General features: G+C 40.0%; 1 protein-coding gene across 2 annotated transcripts in view; it reads right to left on the bottom strand.

Annotated features, from left to right (window-relative positions):
- The window catches only part of grik2 (glutamate receptor, ionotropic, kainate 2), a 444,385-nt gene that overhangs the window by 136,802 nt on the left and 287,636 nt on the right, over positions 1-19,947 (bottom strand). For both annotated transcript variants that reach the window (XM_033640493.2, XM_033640492.2), the window contains exon 10: positions 15,577-15,690. In XM_033640493.2, the coding sequence (XP_033496384.1) occupies positions 15,577-15,690 (114 nt within the window). The remainder of the gene's footprint in view (positions 1-15,576; positions 15,691-19,947) is intronic.

Genomic DNA, 19,947 nt, shown 5'->3' with positions numbered 1-19,947 from the left:
TCATACGTCCTCCTAAACCTTAAGTTAAAGCAACACATTGGAGTTTTGAGCCCTCAAAATATATATTCAAGATCATTGTGATGGTACATCAACTCACAATAGGTTGGATGACACCTCCATCATTGCTTGAGAATGTCTGTTTCACTTGTACTGGCACTATGCAATTTCAGGGTTCGGATGGGAACCCAGACACAAAAAGGACTACTAAATTTGTCTGCTTTACGGCATACGTCATATCCCCCTCCTCATGATATCCCCCTCCTCTCTTAAGAGTCACTGAGCCGAACCGAGGGGAACGAAGTTAGACGTGGTTGTCATGGCTGAAGCGACAAAGAAAAGGAAGAAGGTGAAGGTGTTGTCCGAGGAGACAAAGAAAAGACGAGAGAGCGATAAAACAAGAGCTCGAACAAGGATTAATATTGGCCCGGCTTTCACACGCTTGCGAGAGCTGAAAGAGGAGGAGGGATGCCGGACCGATGGTGACCTGGCGCTTTTACCCTCTGCTTAGGAGAATTGTGCAAATTTGCAGGAAAGCCCAGTCAGTCTTTTTTCAGCATTGGCAGTATAAAAACAAAATCCGGGAGTGAGGCAAAATGCCGCCTAATTTGTTTATACAGAAAGTGCCTTTTTCAGGGAAATGGGGGGCGTGAGCAAGTAACAAAACGTGTAGCTCAGCGTGTGACGTAAACAGTGACATGGGAGGAAAGCCGTGGCTAGTCAGTCCTTCAGCAATTCTCTTGTGAGTCGGCCCGTTCTTCACCGCCCCCGTCATCTGACAGTTAATGGCCTCTTCATTTGCGAGGGCAAGGAGGCTGCGCAGTTGCTCATCTTTACAGTGTCTGTCAGGTTTGTGTTTCCCTCTTGCTACTAGCTGCTCGCTAATTCCTGCTATCAGCTGTTTCCTGTTTATCCACCGCCAGTGGCTTGCACGTGTGGCATCATCAACAGCTCCTCCCACAAGTCTTCAACAACCCCTCCCATTGCGGAGGGCCGCCTCGGTCTGTTTAAACTAAAAGGGTTCCGCCAATATGACTACCCTACGAGGCGGAAAATTGGGCACCTCGGATCAACTCGCCAATCGGGCTCTGTGTCTAAACGCTCGCAGTTTGCCGGCAAAACGGCCTCGCGGAAAATCTGGCAGTGTAAAAGGGGCTTCTGTCTGCAGGTCGTGTTTAACAAACAGGATGCTTATTGCCCCCCCCCCAACAAAATGTTAATGTTAACAGGACGTTTCCTTTAAGAACTGTGAAGTCATGACCTCAAGGTGTGAAGAACTGCCCCCCAATAAAAGGTTCCTAAATAATTCCCACACTACATACAGAGAGCTTTCGTTGTAGTTTGTCTTTAACACTTTGCTGTTAGCACTGCAAGCCCTATGTGCTTGTGTCAACTGCAATCGTAAATCATAATAGCGGTGAATGAGAGACTAGGGACAGAGCAGATTGGTACATGCTGATCACATGTATTGATAAAGTATTGGCTTGGCTGGCAGAGGTTTTATCACACTTACTTACAGTAACAAGCGTAGTTGTCGTCAACTAGAGTAATCTTGAAGTTATATTCCCTTCATCTGCACCGCGGCCTCTCTGCTGTTGTCTGACTTCACTATGTTGAGTTTGAGTTTGTGTGTGTGTGTGCACGCGCTCGCACGCTGTGAGGAGGAGGTCAGCCCTGACATGCAGAGAGCAACTCATTTCTGAATTCTGAAAATGAATAAATAAATAAAGCAATCAGCCTCATCATGTATGTACAAAATGCTATAAGGCTACTTTACCTGTTCTGTAGACATGATGATCGCACATTACACGGCCAGCTTCAGGAAGTTCACTGGTATCGTTGGCTTGTCAACAAATGCATGCGCATAAAGATTTTTGCGACGGTTGTAACAGACAATACCATTTTTCGTCTGTAGGGGGACCCTTTAAGAAAAAAATTACAAAAGCTTGCAACTATTTTTAGTGTAAAAAATGCATTAAGTGTATTTAAAACTAGTGATATTGAAATATATTAAACAATAAACTTGAAACTGAGGATATTTATAAACTTAAAACAATTTTATACTGTAATAAAATGGTTAAAACCTTTTCCCCCCTGCACATTTATAAGTATGATAAAAGCAGGTGGTAACAGCCTGTACACATGTATAAATCCCTCAAAGGTAAATTTAAAACTGTTGCTTGTCAAAACTACTGAGGATATATAAAATAATAGAATTATAATGTAATTATTCTGCTATTCTGAATTTATTTACAAAAAAACTTTGTAAAGTACATTCATATCATTTAACTAACTGTATTCAATATACATGATGTATTTAAATATGGCTTTGACTTGATCAGATAACCACTGAAAACATTTGTCAGTTTTAGGACAGGGTCACCCCCTCCCCTGCCACCCTGAATACACAAACACACATACAAACACAAACACGCACACTCCCTTGTGTCTCCCGCCGCGAGGAGGCCTGCAGACGGAGGCCGGAGCATCTTTAATTAAAAAGATAGAGTGAAGGAGAAGCTGAGTATCTCTGTGAAACAAACCTAATTAAAGCTATGCCACATCCGCGCCTCTCTGCAGACTCTCCTCAAACACAAAACCAAGCCCATTCTTCTCCAACAAATTAAAAACAATGGATTTTGTGCCTCAGCAAAAACAAATGATACTGCCTGATTTGAGTCATTTTTAAACATTTATTTTAGTATTATTGATTTCCCTTCCATGCAGCAGAGCACAAAGCAAGTCATCCAGGTGCTCTCAGCATGCGGTGGTGTGCCCTCTAAGACTGCCCATTGGTTTAACATAACAAAGGGAGATACTGAATAGTATACACAGACATATATATATATATATATATACACATATATACATATGTCATGACTGACATATATAAATATAGCTTTATAATATAATATCGCTATAAACATTTTAGAAAGATACTCCTGTCATAACAACATCATTTTCTTACTATGACATACCACTGTATCTCATTGCAAAGAGAAACTTGTCTTGTCATAACATTATAGTTTGGTATGTTGTTATTGGAATAAACTTCCATAAGTTATTACACTGAGGAAAAAGTAAACTTAATTCAACCCTCACAGATTAATTAAAAGAAAAACTGTTCAGCAAAACAATGGGCCATGACAACTTGCACAAATTTAAGGCTATTAAAGGACAATTTATTCAGTTATCAAACAAAGACAAATTTTTCAATGGACATTAGTAAAAACAATGACTGTCTCTTCTATGCCATTTTACTTAACTGAATTACAATCTGGTTTCTATCACCCATCAGCTGATGGCAACATTGGCTTCTGTAGTGACAGAAAATAAAATTCGGTGTTGAAAAAGCAAACACTGGCACTGAAAAAAGTTCCTCTGAAATACAAAACACGAGCATTAAAAATGTTTATTTTATTTTGTTATTTTTTTGCATTATTTTGTATTTTTCAGTGATTTTTATTTATTTTTTTCAGTATCAACTTTCTGTCACCATTTTGGCGTGAAGGAGAGGAGTTTTAGGGGAGGGGCAAAACCAGCATGATTTGCCTATAATCTGTGAAACAACCGACATACATGGTGCATGGTCAGGACACGTTGCGAAGGAGGAGGGGAGCGTGGTTTTTACCTGCGACACAGATTCTAGCTTTGTAGCATGTGGTTGCTGCCAGCTTCACTGTGTTGGTTTTGTAGTATTTGGAACCATAAAGGCTATATGAACTTGTACTAGTCCTGTGTAGTCTTTACCTGTTGGAGAATTGGAGATGCATTTAGGGTGAAGAAAACAGAAGCGCTGCATGAAGCCTGCACAGATAGCTTCCATGGTCAGAGTAGCAGCCTCAGTTGGTTATAATGGATGTGCTCTGCTGTGGTCCACTGCAGCAGACGTGTCACGCCACATCTGTGTTCCAAACATTTCAGAAGGAGAAACCAAACAGCACTCTTCTGGACCCACAACCCACCCTGAAGCACACCACTGACCCCCTCGCTATATTTGCATTTTTAGGCACTGTCTCTGCATTTGTTTTTTGTAGCCTTCTCTTGGTTGAGCGCTGCTTACAGTCTGATCGCTATTTTATATTAAGTCTCAACCTTGCATATGTGCTGTGCCCAGTAACATCCCAAACACAGCAAAATAAGAAGAAAATAAAAAAATACTGGCAGAGTTCAGAGTCCCAGAAAAATACACTGCCGCACACTTGCAGTGGGTCATGAGTGATGATTACATGTGTATGGGTCTCAGGTTGTTTTAACAATCTGTGCTTACGATATCCTACGAAAAATAAGTTAGAGATAAGTTAAGATAGTATGTAATGTGCCACTCTTGGGGCGCTATTTTGTAGGGTATCAAACTAACAATTGTGCATGCAATTTTTAGTTGGATGTCATACCAACCATTCTATGAGAATACGTTGATGGGTCTATACATAGTTTTTTTTTTTTTAACATCTTTTCTTTTTTTCTATGCTGTTGCTTTTAACATAGAATCGGGCTGGTTAAAGTTACTTTTAACTTTGGTTATGCTGACACTGCCCAATGCCATATCATACCGCCACAAAAGGATGCCTCATTGTTGTCTGACACGCAAATCAATGACCAAGTGACGATATTTGATGACTTCGGAATGAGGACGGGTTGCTCTTATAACTAATGTTAGGCTTTATCTAAAAAACAACAGCAGAGAGACAAACTTACTTGCAGTTTGGGAGTTTCGGACGATCTAACAAAAGCTGTTGCTATGGCTCTCCTTAATGCCCGCTCCATTTCAAATAAAACTTTTCTCCTTAAGGATTTATTTATTAGGGAGAACATGGACTTTCTGTTTCTCACCAAAACTTGCCAGTGTAATTTGGATTTTTCATTCATTAATGAACTCTGTCCTGCAGACTGCAGCTCCATCACCATGCCGAGGCCGTCAGGCTGTGGTGGAGGTCTTGCAGTGATTCATAGAAATCACTTTGACTGTCGCTTAGTCAGCACTGAGTCTTTCCCCTCTTTTGAACTTAACATGACAAAAATTGGACAGTTAAGGCCTTTTTTATTGTATTTTAATTTATAGACCTCCTGGCCCAGCTGGTCCTTTCCTTTCTGATTTTACTGAGTTTTTATCTTCAGTTATAAAGTTTGACAAAGTTTTAATTCTTGGTGATTTTAACCTCCATGTTGATAATGCAACCTCTAAGGCTGCATCTGATTTTCTTAGCATCACTGAGTTTTTTAACTTTACTCAACATGTTTCTAGGCCCACACACAATGCTGGACATACACTTGATTTAGTTCTTTCACATGGTATAATGGTTGATGATGTTTGCCTGGAGGATTTCCTTATTAGTGATCATAAGTGTATTCTTTTTAATGCTTCCTGTAATGTGGAGCTGCTGCCTCAAAAACATATGTCCTCTAGGCGCATCATAAACGAGACCACAGCTGAAAATTTTATTACATTATTTAACTCAGATGTGCTATCTAATTTTAATGATGTGGAGACCCTTGTCCAGTCTTTTAATAAACAGTGTTCTTCTGTCTTGGATATAGTGGCTCCTTTTAAATCCAGACTTATACCATCTGTCAATTCATCACCTTGGATCAATGAGTCAATCTGCAGCTTTAGGCGAAAATGTAGAAAACTAGAGCGTTTATGGAAATCTACTAAGCTGGAGGTCCATCAGCTGCACCTTAAAGAGTTTTTAATCTGTTTAAACAATATGATAAGGGATACTAGGACTGCTTATTTTGCCAACCTCATCTCTGCTAACAAAGGAAATTCAGAAGTTTTATTCAGGACCATTAACACCGTTGTCTCTCCTACTGCTCCACAAGTGCCTGTCTTTACTTTAGTGTTCCCTGCTCCACTAATCTGAGCTCCTTTTCTCCTGTTTCCTTACAGGACATCACTAAGTTTGTGCAAACTGCTTGAAAAAGTTGTTGCAGAGCAGCTCACAGCTGTATTAGAAACTCACAGCTTGATTCACAGCTTATGATTCCTGTCAATCAGGTTTCCGTAAATTGCATTCTACAGAAACAGCCCTGCTTAAAGTTACTAATGACATTATGATGGCAGCTGATGGTGGGAAATGCTCTGTACTGGTGCTTCTGGATCTTAGCTCTGCTTTTGATACGGTTGACCATGGCATTCTTTTAAACAGGTTAAACCAGTTAGTGGGTATTTCTGGGTCTGCTCTAGATTGGTTTTCCTCATATCTCACTGATAGGAGTTTTTCAGTCGCTGCTGGCCAATTTATGTTGGACGCAGCGCCGTTGTCATGTGGTGTCCCGCAGGGTTCTGTTCTGGGTCCCATGTTATTTTCCCTGTATATGCTGCCTCTTGGACAGATTATTAGTCAGTACAGCGGAATCTTTTATCATTTTTATGCTGATGATATTCAGCTATACTGCTCTTTTAAAACTGATGAGTCCAGCCAACTGTCTATTTTAAATGATTGTTTGGATGCTATTAAAAGCTGGATGTCTGACAACTACCTCCAGTTAAATTTTAAAAAGACAGAATCACTTATAATTGCCCCAGAACACTCCATTCCTGTCACTACGCATTCTTTGGGGCCTTTAAGTGCTCATGCTCAGCGTACCGTCAGAAATCTAGGTGTCATTCTTGACCAGTCCTTGTCCCTAGACAGTCATGTCAGTCAGCTTATTAGCTTTTGTTTTTTCCATTTGAGGAATATTGATAAATTAAGATCTGTGGTGACCAGAGTTGAGATGGAGATGATTATTCATGCTTTTATTTCCTCTCGTTTAGATTATTGTAATGCTCTTTTTATCTGTTTAAACCAAACCACTTTGAACCAGCTCCAATTTGTCCAAAATGCACTGGCTACCGATCAAATTCTGCATTAATTTTAAAATTTTGGTTTTAACTTTTAGAGCTTTACATGGTCAGATGCCACAGTACATTGCTGACCTCCTTCTCCCGTATTCGCCCAATCTGACTCTTAGGTCCTCTGACCAGATTTTACTCACCATCCCTAGGACCCATTTTAAAACCCGAGGTGATCGTGCTTTTCAAGCTGTTGCTCCCAAACTCTGGAACGCTCTCCCCTTCTCTCTGAGATCCACAGATTCCTGTACTATTTTTATGAAGCAACTTAAAACATTTTTATTCAGACAGGCCTTTGGCTGACTGATGAAATGTTTTTACCGCCTTTTATTGCTTTTTATGGGTTTGTTTTATCTGTGACCTTTTTTTTTTTTTTTTTTTTAAATACTTGCCTCTGTCTGCTGTCTGTTGTATTTTCATTGTATTATTATCTGTGTTTTTGCTTTTATTGTGAAACACTTTGTGATTTTATATCTGTGGAAGGTGCTATATAAATAAACTTTACTTACTTACTTACTTACTTATAGATGTAAGCTAAAGTAAGAGGCTTACTGCAGTCAAAGAAATTCCGTTCAAGCCAGCCACTGTTTGGATTTCGATGCACGTCTATTTGTGCAGTTACAGTACCGTTGCCTAGTATGGGCAAAAAAAGAGAAGAAAGATATTTTAGAAAAGTAAGATGCATCATGAAGCAGATAATCATCAGGATTTGTTAAACTGACAACATCTGTTCGACAGCTCGGGCATTGAGCTTAATGATCCTTTACAGTACTTAGTTGTTAGTATGATCTAATGATTAATGCAACTGGTCCTATTTATTAATTATCTTTCCACATCTGTCTCTTTCCTGAATGTGATACATCCTGGAAGGTCTTTGGGGTCTGGCACTAGCTTGTTTGCATTTCCTCATGTCTTGTCCAAGAACAGTTGCCCAGAGTATTCACAGCCAAATGGAAATGAGACCTGATCTAGGACCAGAGGTTGTTTCATTTTTCAGCCAAACATTTTAATCACCGGATTTACTCCTCTCTCTCTCTCTCTCTCTCTCTCTCTCTCTCTGTCTCCTGTATTTGAAGAGAAAGGACACAGATTTGGTTTGATAATTGATAGATTGCACAATAAAAGTAAATAAAAGTCACATCATTAATTCTGTTCCAATTTTCCAATTAACTGTTTGCAATATAAAGTGTACTAAACACCTCCTGGTGAAGACAAACCCATCATCATAAACTTCTCGACAAGAAATTTGTGTTAAGTAGTTTCACCTTTAATTCAAATCTAAAAACATTTTTTTTAATAAGTTTTTTTTTTATATGTAAATGCAAAGAGATTATTTATCTCCACATATTTTGGCTTCAACTATTTTGTTTTTGATCTGAGGTGGGCTGTGTCTATAGTTTAATGCAGACAATGCTACAAGGCAACACATCTTCAAAATTCACATTAGTCATCTTAGATTTTTTTAACACTGCATAGTGAAAATCAGAGCTTACATACCAAAAATATGACATGTGTAGGTGGTTGTAGCTGTGTAATATCTTTGAATAAAGACTTATTAACATTCAATCCTGTGCGCATGGCCACAGAAACCATGAAGGTATCTACTAACAAGTAAAGTGTGTGTACTAATGCCTGATATATCTTCTGCCTTTGAACCATCAAGCTCCATTGTTGTACAAAAACTATTAAAACACATCAGTGAGCCCCACTGTTGCACCGGGTGACATGTTTCCTCATAACAGTCCCACATACACCTTCCATGTGCTACAAAAACCCAACAGAGCACCAAATGTAGATTAATCCACTGATGAAAATGGTCCCCAACACATGCTCTTTGTTCTTCTGTTTCAGTTACACTTGATATAAACTACAGTGACCAGATGTTTAAGGACAACCCATTTGCCAAAATAAATGTTGGCATTGTAAGTTTCTGCAAACTACAAATGTGTAATTATACAATTCATATGTAACAAATGTAGCTTTTGGTTACACTATCCCAACAGGAAACGCAGTTATCTCTTGGTAAAAAAAAAACAACTTTTTTTGGTACCATCCCACCTGGAAACACAGTGACAGCTAAAAAAATATTTGGTTTTGTTTGTTGGTTTTGAACATTGATATTGTACATTTCCGCAAACCACAAATACATTACATTTGTACGTTTCATACGTGTCATATCAGCATTTCTAAAGTGACGTAATATAGAAGCTGACTTAGTCATAGGGAGGTTGCTGGATGGTGTGATGCCTGCCAAGCTACAGACCACGGAACTTCCCAGTAGGGACTGTGCTCTCAAAACTGTGTATTTTACGCCAAAATATGATCTATTCCAAACCATAACCAAAAAATGGGATTTTAAGGCAAAACATAGGTGATTTGTAACAACTTGTTACTGTTTTTCCAACTGTTTTTTAAGCACCAAATGTGGATGTTTTGTAGCAACCTGTCACTTTTATTTTTTTTCCAATGGCATTGTTATTTAACCAGCTGCTTTTTAGGCACCAAATGTGGGTGCTCTGTAGCGTACAATCACTGTTTTTCCAGTGGCTTTTCAGGAACCAAAAGTGGGTGTTTTGTAGTGACCCAATGCTGTTTTTTCAAAGGGGATAGTGCCATGAAAAGTGTTTTCATCAAGACATTTGCTGCTTTTCCTGCTGGGATAGTGCCATGAAAAACAACTGTTTTTTATTGAGACACTGCTGCTTTTTCAGCAGGGATTGTGCCCCTAAAACAAGGTATTTTAACATGATCTTTTCCTTAACATAACCAAGTGCTTTTTGTGCCTAAACCTAACCATACATTAACCACCGCATCATTGTAAAGTTTCATTTTATCAGTGACATGATAACAAACAAACACAACATATCCGTTGTTTGCAGAAATGTGCAATGCCAACATTTATTTTGGTGATTTGGTTGGACAATCTATATCACCCCACTGATAGAGGCATCAGATCAGAAAGCACATTGTTCCCTTTAAAAGGCAGCTATAAACAACGCATTTAGTTGTCTAGTTTGGAGGACTTATTTGACAGCAAGCATAATATTAGCAATTCTTGAGGTTGATTAAAAATGATCAAATATGATATAATACTTTCAACAGCTGGCCCAACAACAGATATTTAATAATTAAATGTTATACCTATGATGAGGCAGCTGCCTCAGCCACTGCTGCCTTTCTGTGTTTCAACAAAAAGACTTTTCAATTAAATGTACAGTATAATGTTTTTCATCACTAACCCAGAGTTTGTCCATTATTGTGTGTTTTAGAGCAGTGTGAAAAAAGCTCTACTATTCTTCTGCAGTGGTTTGAAAATGGGTTGATTCTGTGGAAGTGGAAGCAGCCCTGCTCCTTGCTCTCTCTAAGACATTACACAGTATATTATCTGCAGCCCCAGCCATTAGCCTAAAGGTACTTCATTTCCACCGCAACATTACAGGAGTGATTTCCAAAGTAGATAAACTGTTGATAGGCCAAGATCTCAACAGTAATTACATCATGTTTTATAGTACATAATCCCTGAGAAAATGATGAGAAGCTGGATGAAAGTGTGCATCAATCAAATGTAACAAACCCAATTATTGTCAGCCCTCCCTTCTTTTCCTCGCTGCTCACAGCCATCACACATCTCCCCATGACTCAGTCCTGATATGGCAATTACAGCCGTGGAGAGTCTTTGCTAATAACTGCAATCCAATCACTTCACAGCACGCGCGGAAGGAAAGAAGGCCCACGATAAATAATGACAACCCGCAATTTACTTGATATTGTTATTTTTACGCTTGCCTCCTCAATAACACGATCGTAAATGGCTTTAATTTGACTTGCTTCTACAAGTTTCCCTCCACTCTCATGGTTTTCACATGGTACATGGTCTCTGCCTGCTGTTTGTAAGAGTAAAGGCATGCATATGTTTGTACATTCAGGATGGAGGGTAAGTAAATTGTTTGGCGCCAGAAAAACAACAGCTCCAGGTCCTCTGTTTGGCAATAAGTGTGTGTTAATTTAATTAATTGAATTTTGTTGTTTTCCTTAGTCCTGTGTGTATTGAGAGCAAGCTGTTAACTTAGGGCCCTTGAAGGAAGTTTAACATTTACATTAACAGTATGGAGCTAGAACTGAGAGATGATCAGTGTAGCTTAGCATAAACACTGGAGGCTGTGGAAATGCTAGCCCAGCTCTGTCCAAATTTAAGAATACACTGACCAACTCACAAAGTGTCTCCCTTTTTTAATCCGTTTTTTGGGAGAGTTTCATGCTGTGACTGTGTCTTGGTGAACAACAGCTGTGTGCAGTGGCATCCTGGAGACTTTTCATCACTGTGAAGCAGCCATATACTACACAAAAGTGCAGGGTAGATGGATAAAATGTTGGGGTCAAAAGGGTCTCAAAGCTTATTTTTGCCTTGGCACACTCTGGTGGGTTAATTCAGGTAGAGAATGTCATATGATGGACTGATTGTAAAGCTCTCTGAGACAAATTTGTAATGTGTGGCTATCAACGTGGCTTGTCTTGACTTTGACTGAGATTTAAATTCTCTCATCACGACCCCACTTACAGGACAACTCATGAACAACTATGTAAAATTCAGTGGGCATTTGACCCTGAGTTGATTCTGTTTTGTCAAACTACCAATATCCATGGTCACTGATGCTTGTTTTTTGAGCCAACACATACAAGAAGTCCTGAAGGTGCTCTGGATGAAACTACAACAGCCACTGAACTCAGGTCGACAGATCCATCTTTATGACAACTGAACAAACTGAGTGACATGGTTAAAAGCTCTGTACAAAAATGAGTAAGTAGACCTTGAATTTTGCCTTTATGTTGTTTCAAGCCACTAAACTGCCAAGTGTGCAATTCTGGTTGAGGTTAACTTAAGGTCATTTTTAAAATTAAATTTATTATTTGCTAAATAGTCTAAATTTATCAGGTATGTACCAAAATCTGAATACGTTTTTCGAGAAAACACAAATAATGCCATGGTAACAAATAGGCCTATTTTTTCTACCTGAAGTTGCTTGTGATTATTTGGGGGAAAAAGATCATGACTGACATATCTGTTCATCAGCCTTTATGTTTCTTTAGATCTATTCATATCATTGTGGTTGAGCACAAGATAAAAATGCCCATTTACTAACTGGTCATTTCAGGTACTACACATTATTGAAAAGTGATCACTATTCTGTAGTCACCTCCACACAGCAGGGAGCGAGCTGAGAGCTGACTATTATGGTGTGCACCAGTCTGGGTTTTTTAATACTGCACCCAGTAACGCTTTAAGAGTCACCGTTATGCTTTGGAGAAACTGTCAGAACTGAGACAAGGACAGAGACAAAACTGAGCGTGGTGCTGTCAAAGGTGTGACGAGAGGGTGGAAGGTGGACTATTGCACGCAGTGTTTCTGTAAATTATTAATAACTTGCTCAGAATGCTGCTTTGCCACATATTGACCTGCCCACCCATAACTGTGGTATTTTCTAGTAAACTTTACCGACCACAATTGGGTTGACCCTTGACGTGTGTCAAAGTTCCCAGCTATCACTGACAGGGAAACTCGGGAGTAGCGAGACAAAAGCCTAGTGTGGCAGCTGGATTGACTGCATTTTCATAGGGCCCAGAATTTGAAGCTACACCCCTGCCTGTAAATCAAAATGAAGCTTAAAACCTGTATTTTTTTTTGCTGTGGTCTGCGTTAATTCCTTCATTTAAAATCAAAATACCATTCAATGAAAAATAGTTGAAAAATATAAGTTGGATGTGGAAATATACTTCATAATGAATCATATGCCAATAAATTTTATTGCCAATGAATTTTAGGTTAGAAAATGTAACATTTTCCTTTAACATGACTTCTGGTATAAACCATGTCCTCTTCTGATCTTATGTCCAAGACATGTTAGTTATCATTGCTCACTGGTCTGTACAGTTAAGCCTTGCCATAATAGCTTATCATAGGGTTTAGGAGGTTATTCACTGATCCTTTCTCTAAAGCACAAACTTCTTGTGTTTATTTGAATTGAATGAATATAAAGACAGACTAAGACTCAGCCCAAACTATTACAAGGCCATGACCTCCATAGTAGTATTAGTCAAATGTATTATGTGATATTCTTTTGCTGCTCAATATCACTAGAGGAAATTTCAGCCATAAAGATACAGATGGACAGATTTGACTGCCTCTTCTCAAAGTTATGTCTGAATTCCTGGGATTTTGGCACCACTGGCAAGAGAGACAATAACACAATATGCCTGATAAATTGGTCGGTAGGAGGCAGAGCCGTAAACCATGAAATCTTATTGGACAATCAATCAGTCAATTTTCCCTGCCTGAGCCTGCTCCCACCAAATTGGAGTCCTCCACAGTGGTGAAGTCAACTGGCAATTTGGGAGTGCAGTGCTTTGGGGTACTCTACTTCAATTGAGTCGGAGAGTAGCATCCCCAGAAAGTGCTCTAAACAGAAAGGGCAGCTCAGGCAAAGCAGTGAAGGATTTTTCAAGAGGAAAAGCTTAAAAATAATGACATCTTTGGAGGGAGTCTGTTATGGCTGAGAGCTGTTTTAGCCTTCTATAATTGGTCCCACATAAAGCCCCATTACAATTTGATTTGGCTATAAACAGACATTTAAAGCTACAATATTTAATTTGCACATTGTCAGCCCAAAATGGAAGTGAGGGGTAACTGTTTGAATTTTTTTCATTACTCAGAAATCCTTTTAGATACCATCAGTGAACTGCACACAACAGGTTTATGTTTACCAAATGGGTCTGTGTGTTACTTATTTACCAAAGACTCAACTGATATGGACCATGAGAAAAGCATCTCATTGGCTAACACTTTCATTCTGTTTCCTTCTGTATGTAAAGTACATTAACTACCCTTATTTACTTCTTTGTTTTCTTCACTATTTTTAGTTGCTATGTTTATGCTATGCTCTGTATATCAATAACAGCAGACTAAAACCCAGTTGCATTTTGATTCAATACTGATTATATTATGCCTAAACTCGTACAAGCAAGTATTTGTCCGGAGAAGGCAAATCGTGGACCAAGTCCTGTAGTTTGTACTAAGCTTTAGGCACACCTTTCCTCTGGCCTTTATGCTATTCAAAATATGACAACACATTCTCATCCCAGGTCATCAAATACTGATGCTTTCTCTGGCCCATGGGTGTGTGATACTGATGCTGAAGGCAACCTTGGGCATCTCTGTGAGACTCACCCTTTAGTATCTGTATGCCATGTAAAGCTGTCTCCGAGGTGAGGCATGTAAAATGTGAAGCCCTTGCAGTTAGGTTTAGACAACAAGCCTGGTTTGGTTTAGAAAAAACCTGGGATTAAATAAAAGCCCCTTTCCCACTGTGCAATAAAACCCCACTAACACCCGCTAACATCTGGCTATTTTATCTAATGGGAAAGGTTACAATCGTCATTTACACACAGGTAAAATGACTCTGCAGTAGCCACAGGTATTTATAGGCTGGAGCGGCAGTGATGGAAATACACGGCGAGATGCAATAATATGCCACCACAAAATACTATCTGTGTGCAGGGCTCAGACATCGTTCCAAATTAGTCTGCACCAAGTTTGAAAGAGTCTAAATAAATAAGAGATAAACAGAAGGAAATATCCACCTTAACATTTTCACTGGCCTCCATGCTGTTATGTACTATTTACTAACCTGTTTTCTAGCCCGTCGTAAGGGTGAATGTGACAAACTATATCAAAAAACAGAAAGGCATGCTCATCTACTGTAGAGTCACATGAATATAGTCTACAGGCAATGGGAAAGCAGTCTAAAGCCCATTGTTAGTGGATTTTCCTGCATTTAAAAAAACCTATGTACACTCACACTAATTCGGGTGGAAGAGGGGTATAAGTGCAGAACATGAAATAAATATGTCACATGAATGACATAAGTAAGTGACAATGAATGTAAGTTAGGGGACATTGTGTCAAAAAGGTATTGACTTTTGGTTTCACACTGGACACAAACTTTGGCCTCCTGGGTGACCCTGTCCGCCACCTCTCCCTCCGACCCTAAGTGGTCTCTCTTGCTGTTTTTACTATGTCAGGTACTCTGAGCATCAAATATTACCCTGGAGGGATTTACGCTGGATTAGCTGAGAACTTGATGCGTCTCAAAGAGATGCCAAAGGATGCTGTTGTCGTCAATATCACACGATGAGACACATGATAAAGCATCTGTGTTTGACATCCTGAAAATGAGAGCAGGCTGGGATTAAACCACTAGAGGGCCACGGGGCAAAAAATGCAGTTTGGACCCCAACCCCCACCCAATGTTTCTGTCACTATTTGTTTGCATCCAGTTACCTTTAAGTGCCCTCCAGGTACACAACCCACAGCAGACTTCACATAGTAGCTTTACTGCAGATATCCCCTGCTTTGCCCCCTTTGCAATTCAGTTTTGATGCCAAAAATACCAATACCAGTGAGCAAAAAACATAGCATTTCTTTGGCCAGTGGACAGAATCGAAGGAGTAATACTGTGTCTTTGACGCATACTGCACAGTATTTCCAACAGTGCATTGACAAGTTTAGTATGTTTGCTCTGAAACTGAGACAGGGAATACCATCACCTCTTGCATACCTTATGTAACTAAAGGCAGATAGTCAGGTAACATAGTAATGCCTAAGCCAGCTATATTTGCCTAGCAGTGGTGCAAGTGTTCCAGCAACAGTTCAAAAAACATATAGATCAAATGAAAAAATAAAGTACCAGTATGGTGGAGACGATCAAGGACCGGTTGGATAAGGAATCAGAAACATTGGTTGTCTTCCCCTTCTGGTTGTCCGTCATATTTAGACCACTTGGAGGATCCCAGGTACCAATCTGCAAAACAAAATACACTTGTTCAGTTTTTCAACTGGTTCCAGGACAGATAGATACATTTAAAATACCAGTTATACAGACATACAGAACAATGTGACACAGCATGCAGACACACACACAGCATTTATAATGAAAGCAGTGGCAATTTGTCTTTGAAACTTGAAGCTCAACTTGGGTTTCAGTTTCGCTCTGATATGTAGAAAGAGCAATAACCAATGGAATTCAAGAACCATAGCTATTTCTGCTTTCTGATTGGACAGTGTAATTGTTGTACAAAAATACGAAAACATCTATAGCAACAGCGATTCAAGGCTGGAACATGCTGCCCTGCCTTGATGTAAGTGAATATCCTGAATGTTTGGAGACATTTCATGCATTTCTTTTTTACTTTTGGGAGGAACATTATGTCTTAGATCAGTCAGTCAGCTTTTTTTGATGCACAGGGCTGTGGAACATGGTGTTGAGATTTGAAATGGTTAAAGTATCAGTGCCTCTGCAACCCTGTGCCACTTATGATTACCCTTAATACTCTACTTTGCATAGATCTGCAGTAACAACCCTACTGCCAGAAAAGAATGTTGATGTCAGACAGCTCTGCAAGTGTAACTGTGTTTCCATCCAAATGTATCGCAAATTTTAAGCAAATTTTGTGAAAATGCACAAAAGAAAATGCGAATTTATGCAAGTTTCCATTCATTATTGTTTTGCGAGTATTGGGAGTCAACAGGTCGAGCAGAAGGTGGCACTTCTCATGAAAAATAAAAATGCAAAAGAACACCCGTAGAAGAAGAGGGCGCCGTGAGATGACGTCATTGAGAACGTCTCATGTCCACAACTGATGTAAACAATTACCGGCACATCCATGACTGCGACGAGATGGAGAGATTCCTTGGGAACTTCTTGGCTATTGTGAGAGCTCTCATCACACTCATATCAGCGTTGTCAGCGTAGCCTACATAATGCCGTGATGTCTGTGTTGGTACACCAGGCAGCGCACATGATGCAGCGGTATTCAACACATCCAGTCTATTCAGGTAAGTTGTGAAATAGCCTACACTCACCTGACACTAGAGTAATTACCTCTCTCTAAGTTCACACAGGTGTGTGTGTGAAGTAGAAATAGGATTCGGTAGCCTACGTCATTGTTTATTCACTAAATCTGTTTCCATTGCCAAAAGTCACATTTTCCTAATATCGATACGCTGACATTTCCACCCCCTCCAAGCGTGAAAACTTTTTTGCGATAATTCAGCCTTTTTTCGAATTTCTGGCGTTTCCATTCAAGTTTTTTTTCGCAATTGTTGAAAATGCGAATAAAATTAGGTGGATGGAAACCTGACTACTGTTAGACATTCAGTGACAATGGGCCCTATTTAAACAGTCTGTACTGCATGATCTAAATGCATGGCGCAAGTGCATTTAGGGCATGTTTAATTCTACTTTTGCCAGTTAAACAGCAGATAATCTTGGTGCAAAGTAAGGCACAAGGGGTAAAAAAAGTTGTATTGAGTCCCTTAATTAATCACAGGTGTGTTTTGGGTGTAACACAAATTCAACCAATCAGAGTCTTATCTCCTGTTACGTTTAAAAGCCAGTTACACCTGGTACACTGCTATTTATATGGCAGATTCAGCATAATGGAGAAGCCAGCGGTTTCCAGACAGTAGTAATGCAATAAGAGCAGTTAGAGTTTAAGGTCACTGCAGCAAATATTGTGGAACATTTTAGCAGCAAAACTAAAAACTGTAGTTATAAACTTGACAGAGGAAACAAAGCTAAACATTTAGCTTCTGATATAACCAACGGAGCTACATTGCTCCTTGAGTGTAAATAGACACAGCATCTTTCTTAATGTCGGACAGCAGTTCTGCTCTGATCTCAGCTATGTTCACATTTTAGAGAATCTAATTCATATTTTCTCAATTGATGATGTATTATTAGTAGGGATGCACCGAAATGAAAATTTGTGGCCGAAGCCGAAGCCGAATAATATTAAACGCTTGGCCGAATACCGAATACAGAATATCGTTGTTTAGTTTTTCATTAGTTTTTGCAGATGAACCCCCTCCAGATTAGTGTTGTCACGGTACCAAAATTGGATCCCACTGTACGATACCAATGAAAATATCATGGTTCTGAGTAGTATCATGATATCACAGCAAAAATGAGGCAGATGTGCCTTTTGTCATGAAAAGATAAATCACTTTTCTATAATACATCAATGATATTTCAATGGAATAAATTACTTATTGACTTATTCATACTTCAAAAACAGCATGAATGAGTGATGAACATAGGGGGGATCAAAATAAATAAATAAATAAAATAAGAATCAACCAGCCACCCTCCTCCCCTGACAAGTCCCTTCATAAGTAAAGAACAGTCCCTAAAGTGCGGTGAGGTTTGTGGGCTGTGAACGGCTCGTTTCTCCTCTGACACATCACATACCTGTGTTCGGCTGGCTCGGCTGTTCAGGTACTTCTGGGCAGTCCACATGCCAAGAAGAGGATATTGTTGGAGCCGGCTTATCCGTCGCCGGTAAGCCGATGGCCGCCGTATTTGACAGGAATACATTACTGTCTGTGTCTGTGACCCCTGTTCAACCCACAACCAGTTGGATTCGCCTTTTGTTTCTGCTGCTGGTTGAAATCTGTAGGCTGCGCGCACAGCGTGCTGAATGATTTAAGCCTATTTTGCTCGCTCAAAACTATTTTTAGTCGCAAATGCGAGTGCGGTGAGGGACGGATCGCCACACTGCCGACATTTTACTCCGCCGGTCACAGCACGCTGTGTGATTACGTTATCATATTATGTGAACCCGCCTATGTAGGCACATCTTACTATCTAAATAATTTGCCCTTTAAATCACAGGAAAATACTGCACCATTGACTTTACATCAAGTTTTTGTAAATCAATGGTTCAGTTCTGCTGCCTCAACATAGAATGTGCCAATGACGTGCCTGACCACACCTCATTTTAAGACCTTTATGCCAATGGATGCACAGATGGGTACAACTTACACAGCGTGGGTGCTGGCAGTGAAATTGACAACTGTGTCAGTCTGAAACTAGCAATGACAGCTGTGCTGTGCTTTTTGGATAGGGTGTAAGATAGGGCCCCTTGATTTACTTCCATCCAGTGCTATCATTTTTAAAATTCTTGCTCTCTACAATGGTTGTATGTGCCCAGTATGGTATGATTATGGTTAGGCAACTTAAACAACTGGTTGAGGTTAGGGAAAGATCATGGTTTTGGTTAATACAAAGAAGAACCTTGACTGAAGGTCTGTGGTTGAACAAAAACTGTGGCCTTTTCCATTAAAATCATGTGCACTTCATGACCATCTACCACCCAAACCTCCACAGACCTCTTCCTTGAGGAGTGAACGACTCACCCCTTCCTGCACTGGCAGGGGATATGAAAGATAAATGAAATCTCCCATTAGGAATGTTATTGCGAGGGATACTGGGCTAGTACAGTTGTTTATGTATACATTAACAGAGGATACAACATTTTGTTAACTTTTTTTTAGTTGGTAACACAACCAAACACAGGCAGACATGTACAGTATAGACATATACTATACTCATACCTCCTCCTTCTATTCTGGGTACATATGGAGGATAATGTGCAACACCCTGAGGACAAAGCTGACAGCTGTGTGAACCCTCAACACTGTCAGGGGGCACTTTCTTCTAGACTCCCACAGGGAATAATGTTAGAGATGATCTGGGATCTGGACTGGCCCCGTGGCCTTTTGCAGGGTTGGTGGAGAACAACACTAAGGAGGGGAGCATCCTGGGGAGGCAAGAAGGGAGAAGAGGAAAGAGAAGCTATTGGATCGTGCCTCAAGGCTTCTCTTGTCCTCTTTCAGCTCTCTCTCAAGTCTCCACACCTAAGCCTCCTTGTCAGCACCCCCACCTGCATCCTATCCAACCCCATCGACCTGAGCACAGGGACCACAAACACTCCAACCCACACCAGCCACACACTCCTTAGGGCTCAACTGATGCCCCGCACGAGGGCTGGAGATAGGCTTTGTAATTGCAAATCAACTCTTTAATTCAGGCTTCATGAGGCTGGAGGGCTTCTGAAGGGGTTTTTATTAATAGAGTAAATTATTCATGGAGGTGCAGGCGCACACAGACCAGAGGTCAGGAGCTACTGAGAGGCGCGCACCAGTGAGGATGCTGAAGTGTGAAGTGTTTGCAGTTGCATTGGAGAATATTATTTGTAACAGCAGTGTGAGCAGGTTA

Source organism: Epinephelus lanceolatus, chromosome 10 (assembly GCF_041903045.1).
Source record: "Epinephelus lanceolatus isolate andai-2023 chromosome 10, ASM4190304v1, whole genome shotgun sequence".
NCBI classification, from domain to species: Eukaryota; Metazoa; Chordata; class Actinopteri; order Perciformes; family Serranidae; genus Epinephelus; species Epinephelus lanceolatus.
Note: the sequence above shows the minus strand (reverse complement) of the source record. Positions and strands in the feature narration are given on the sequence as shown.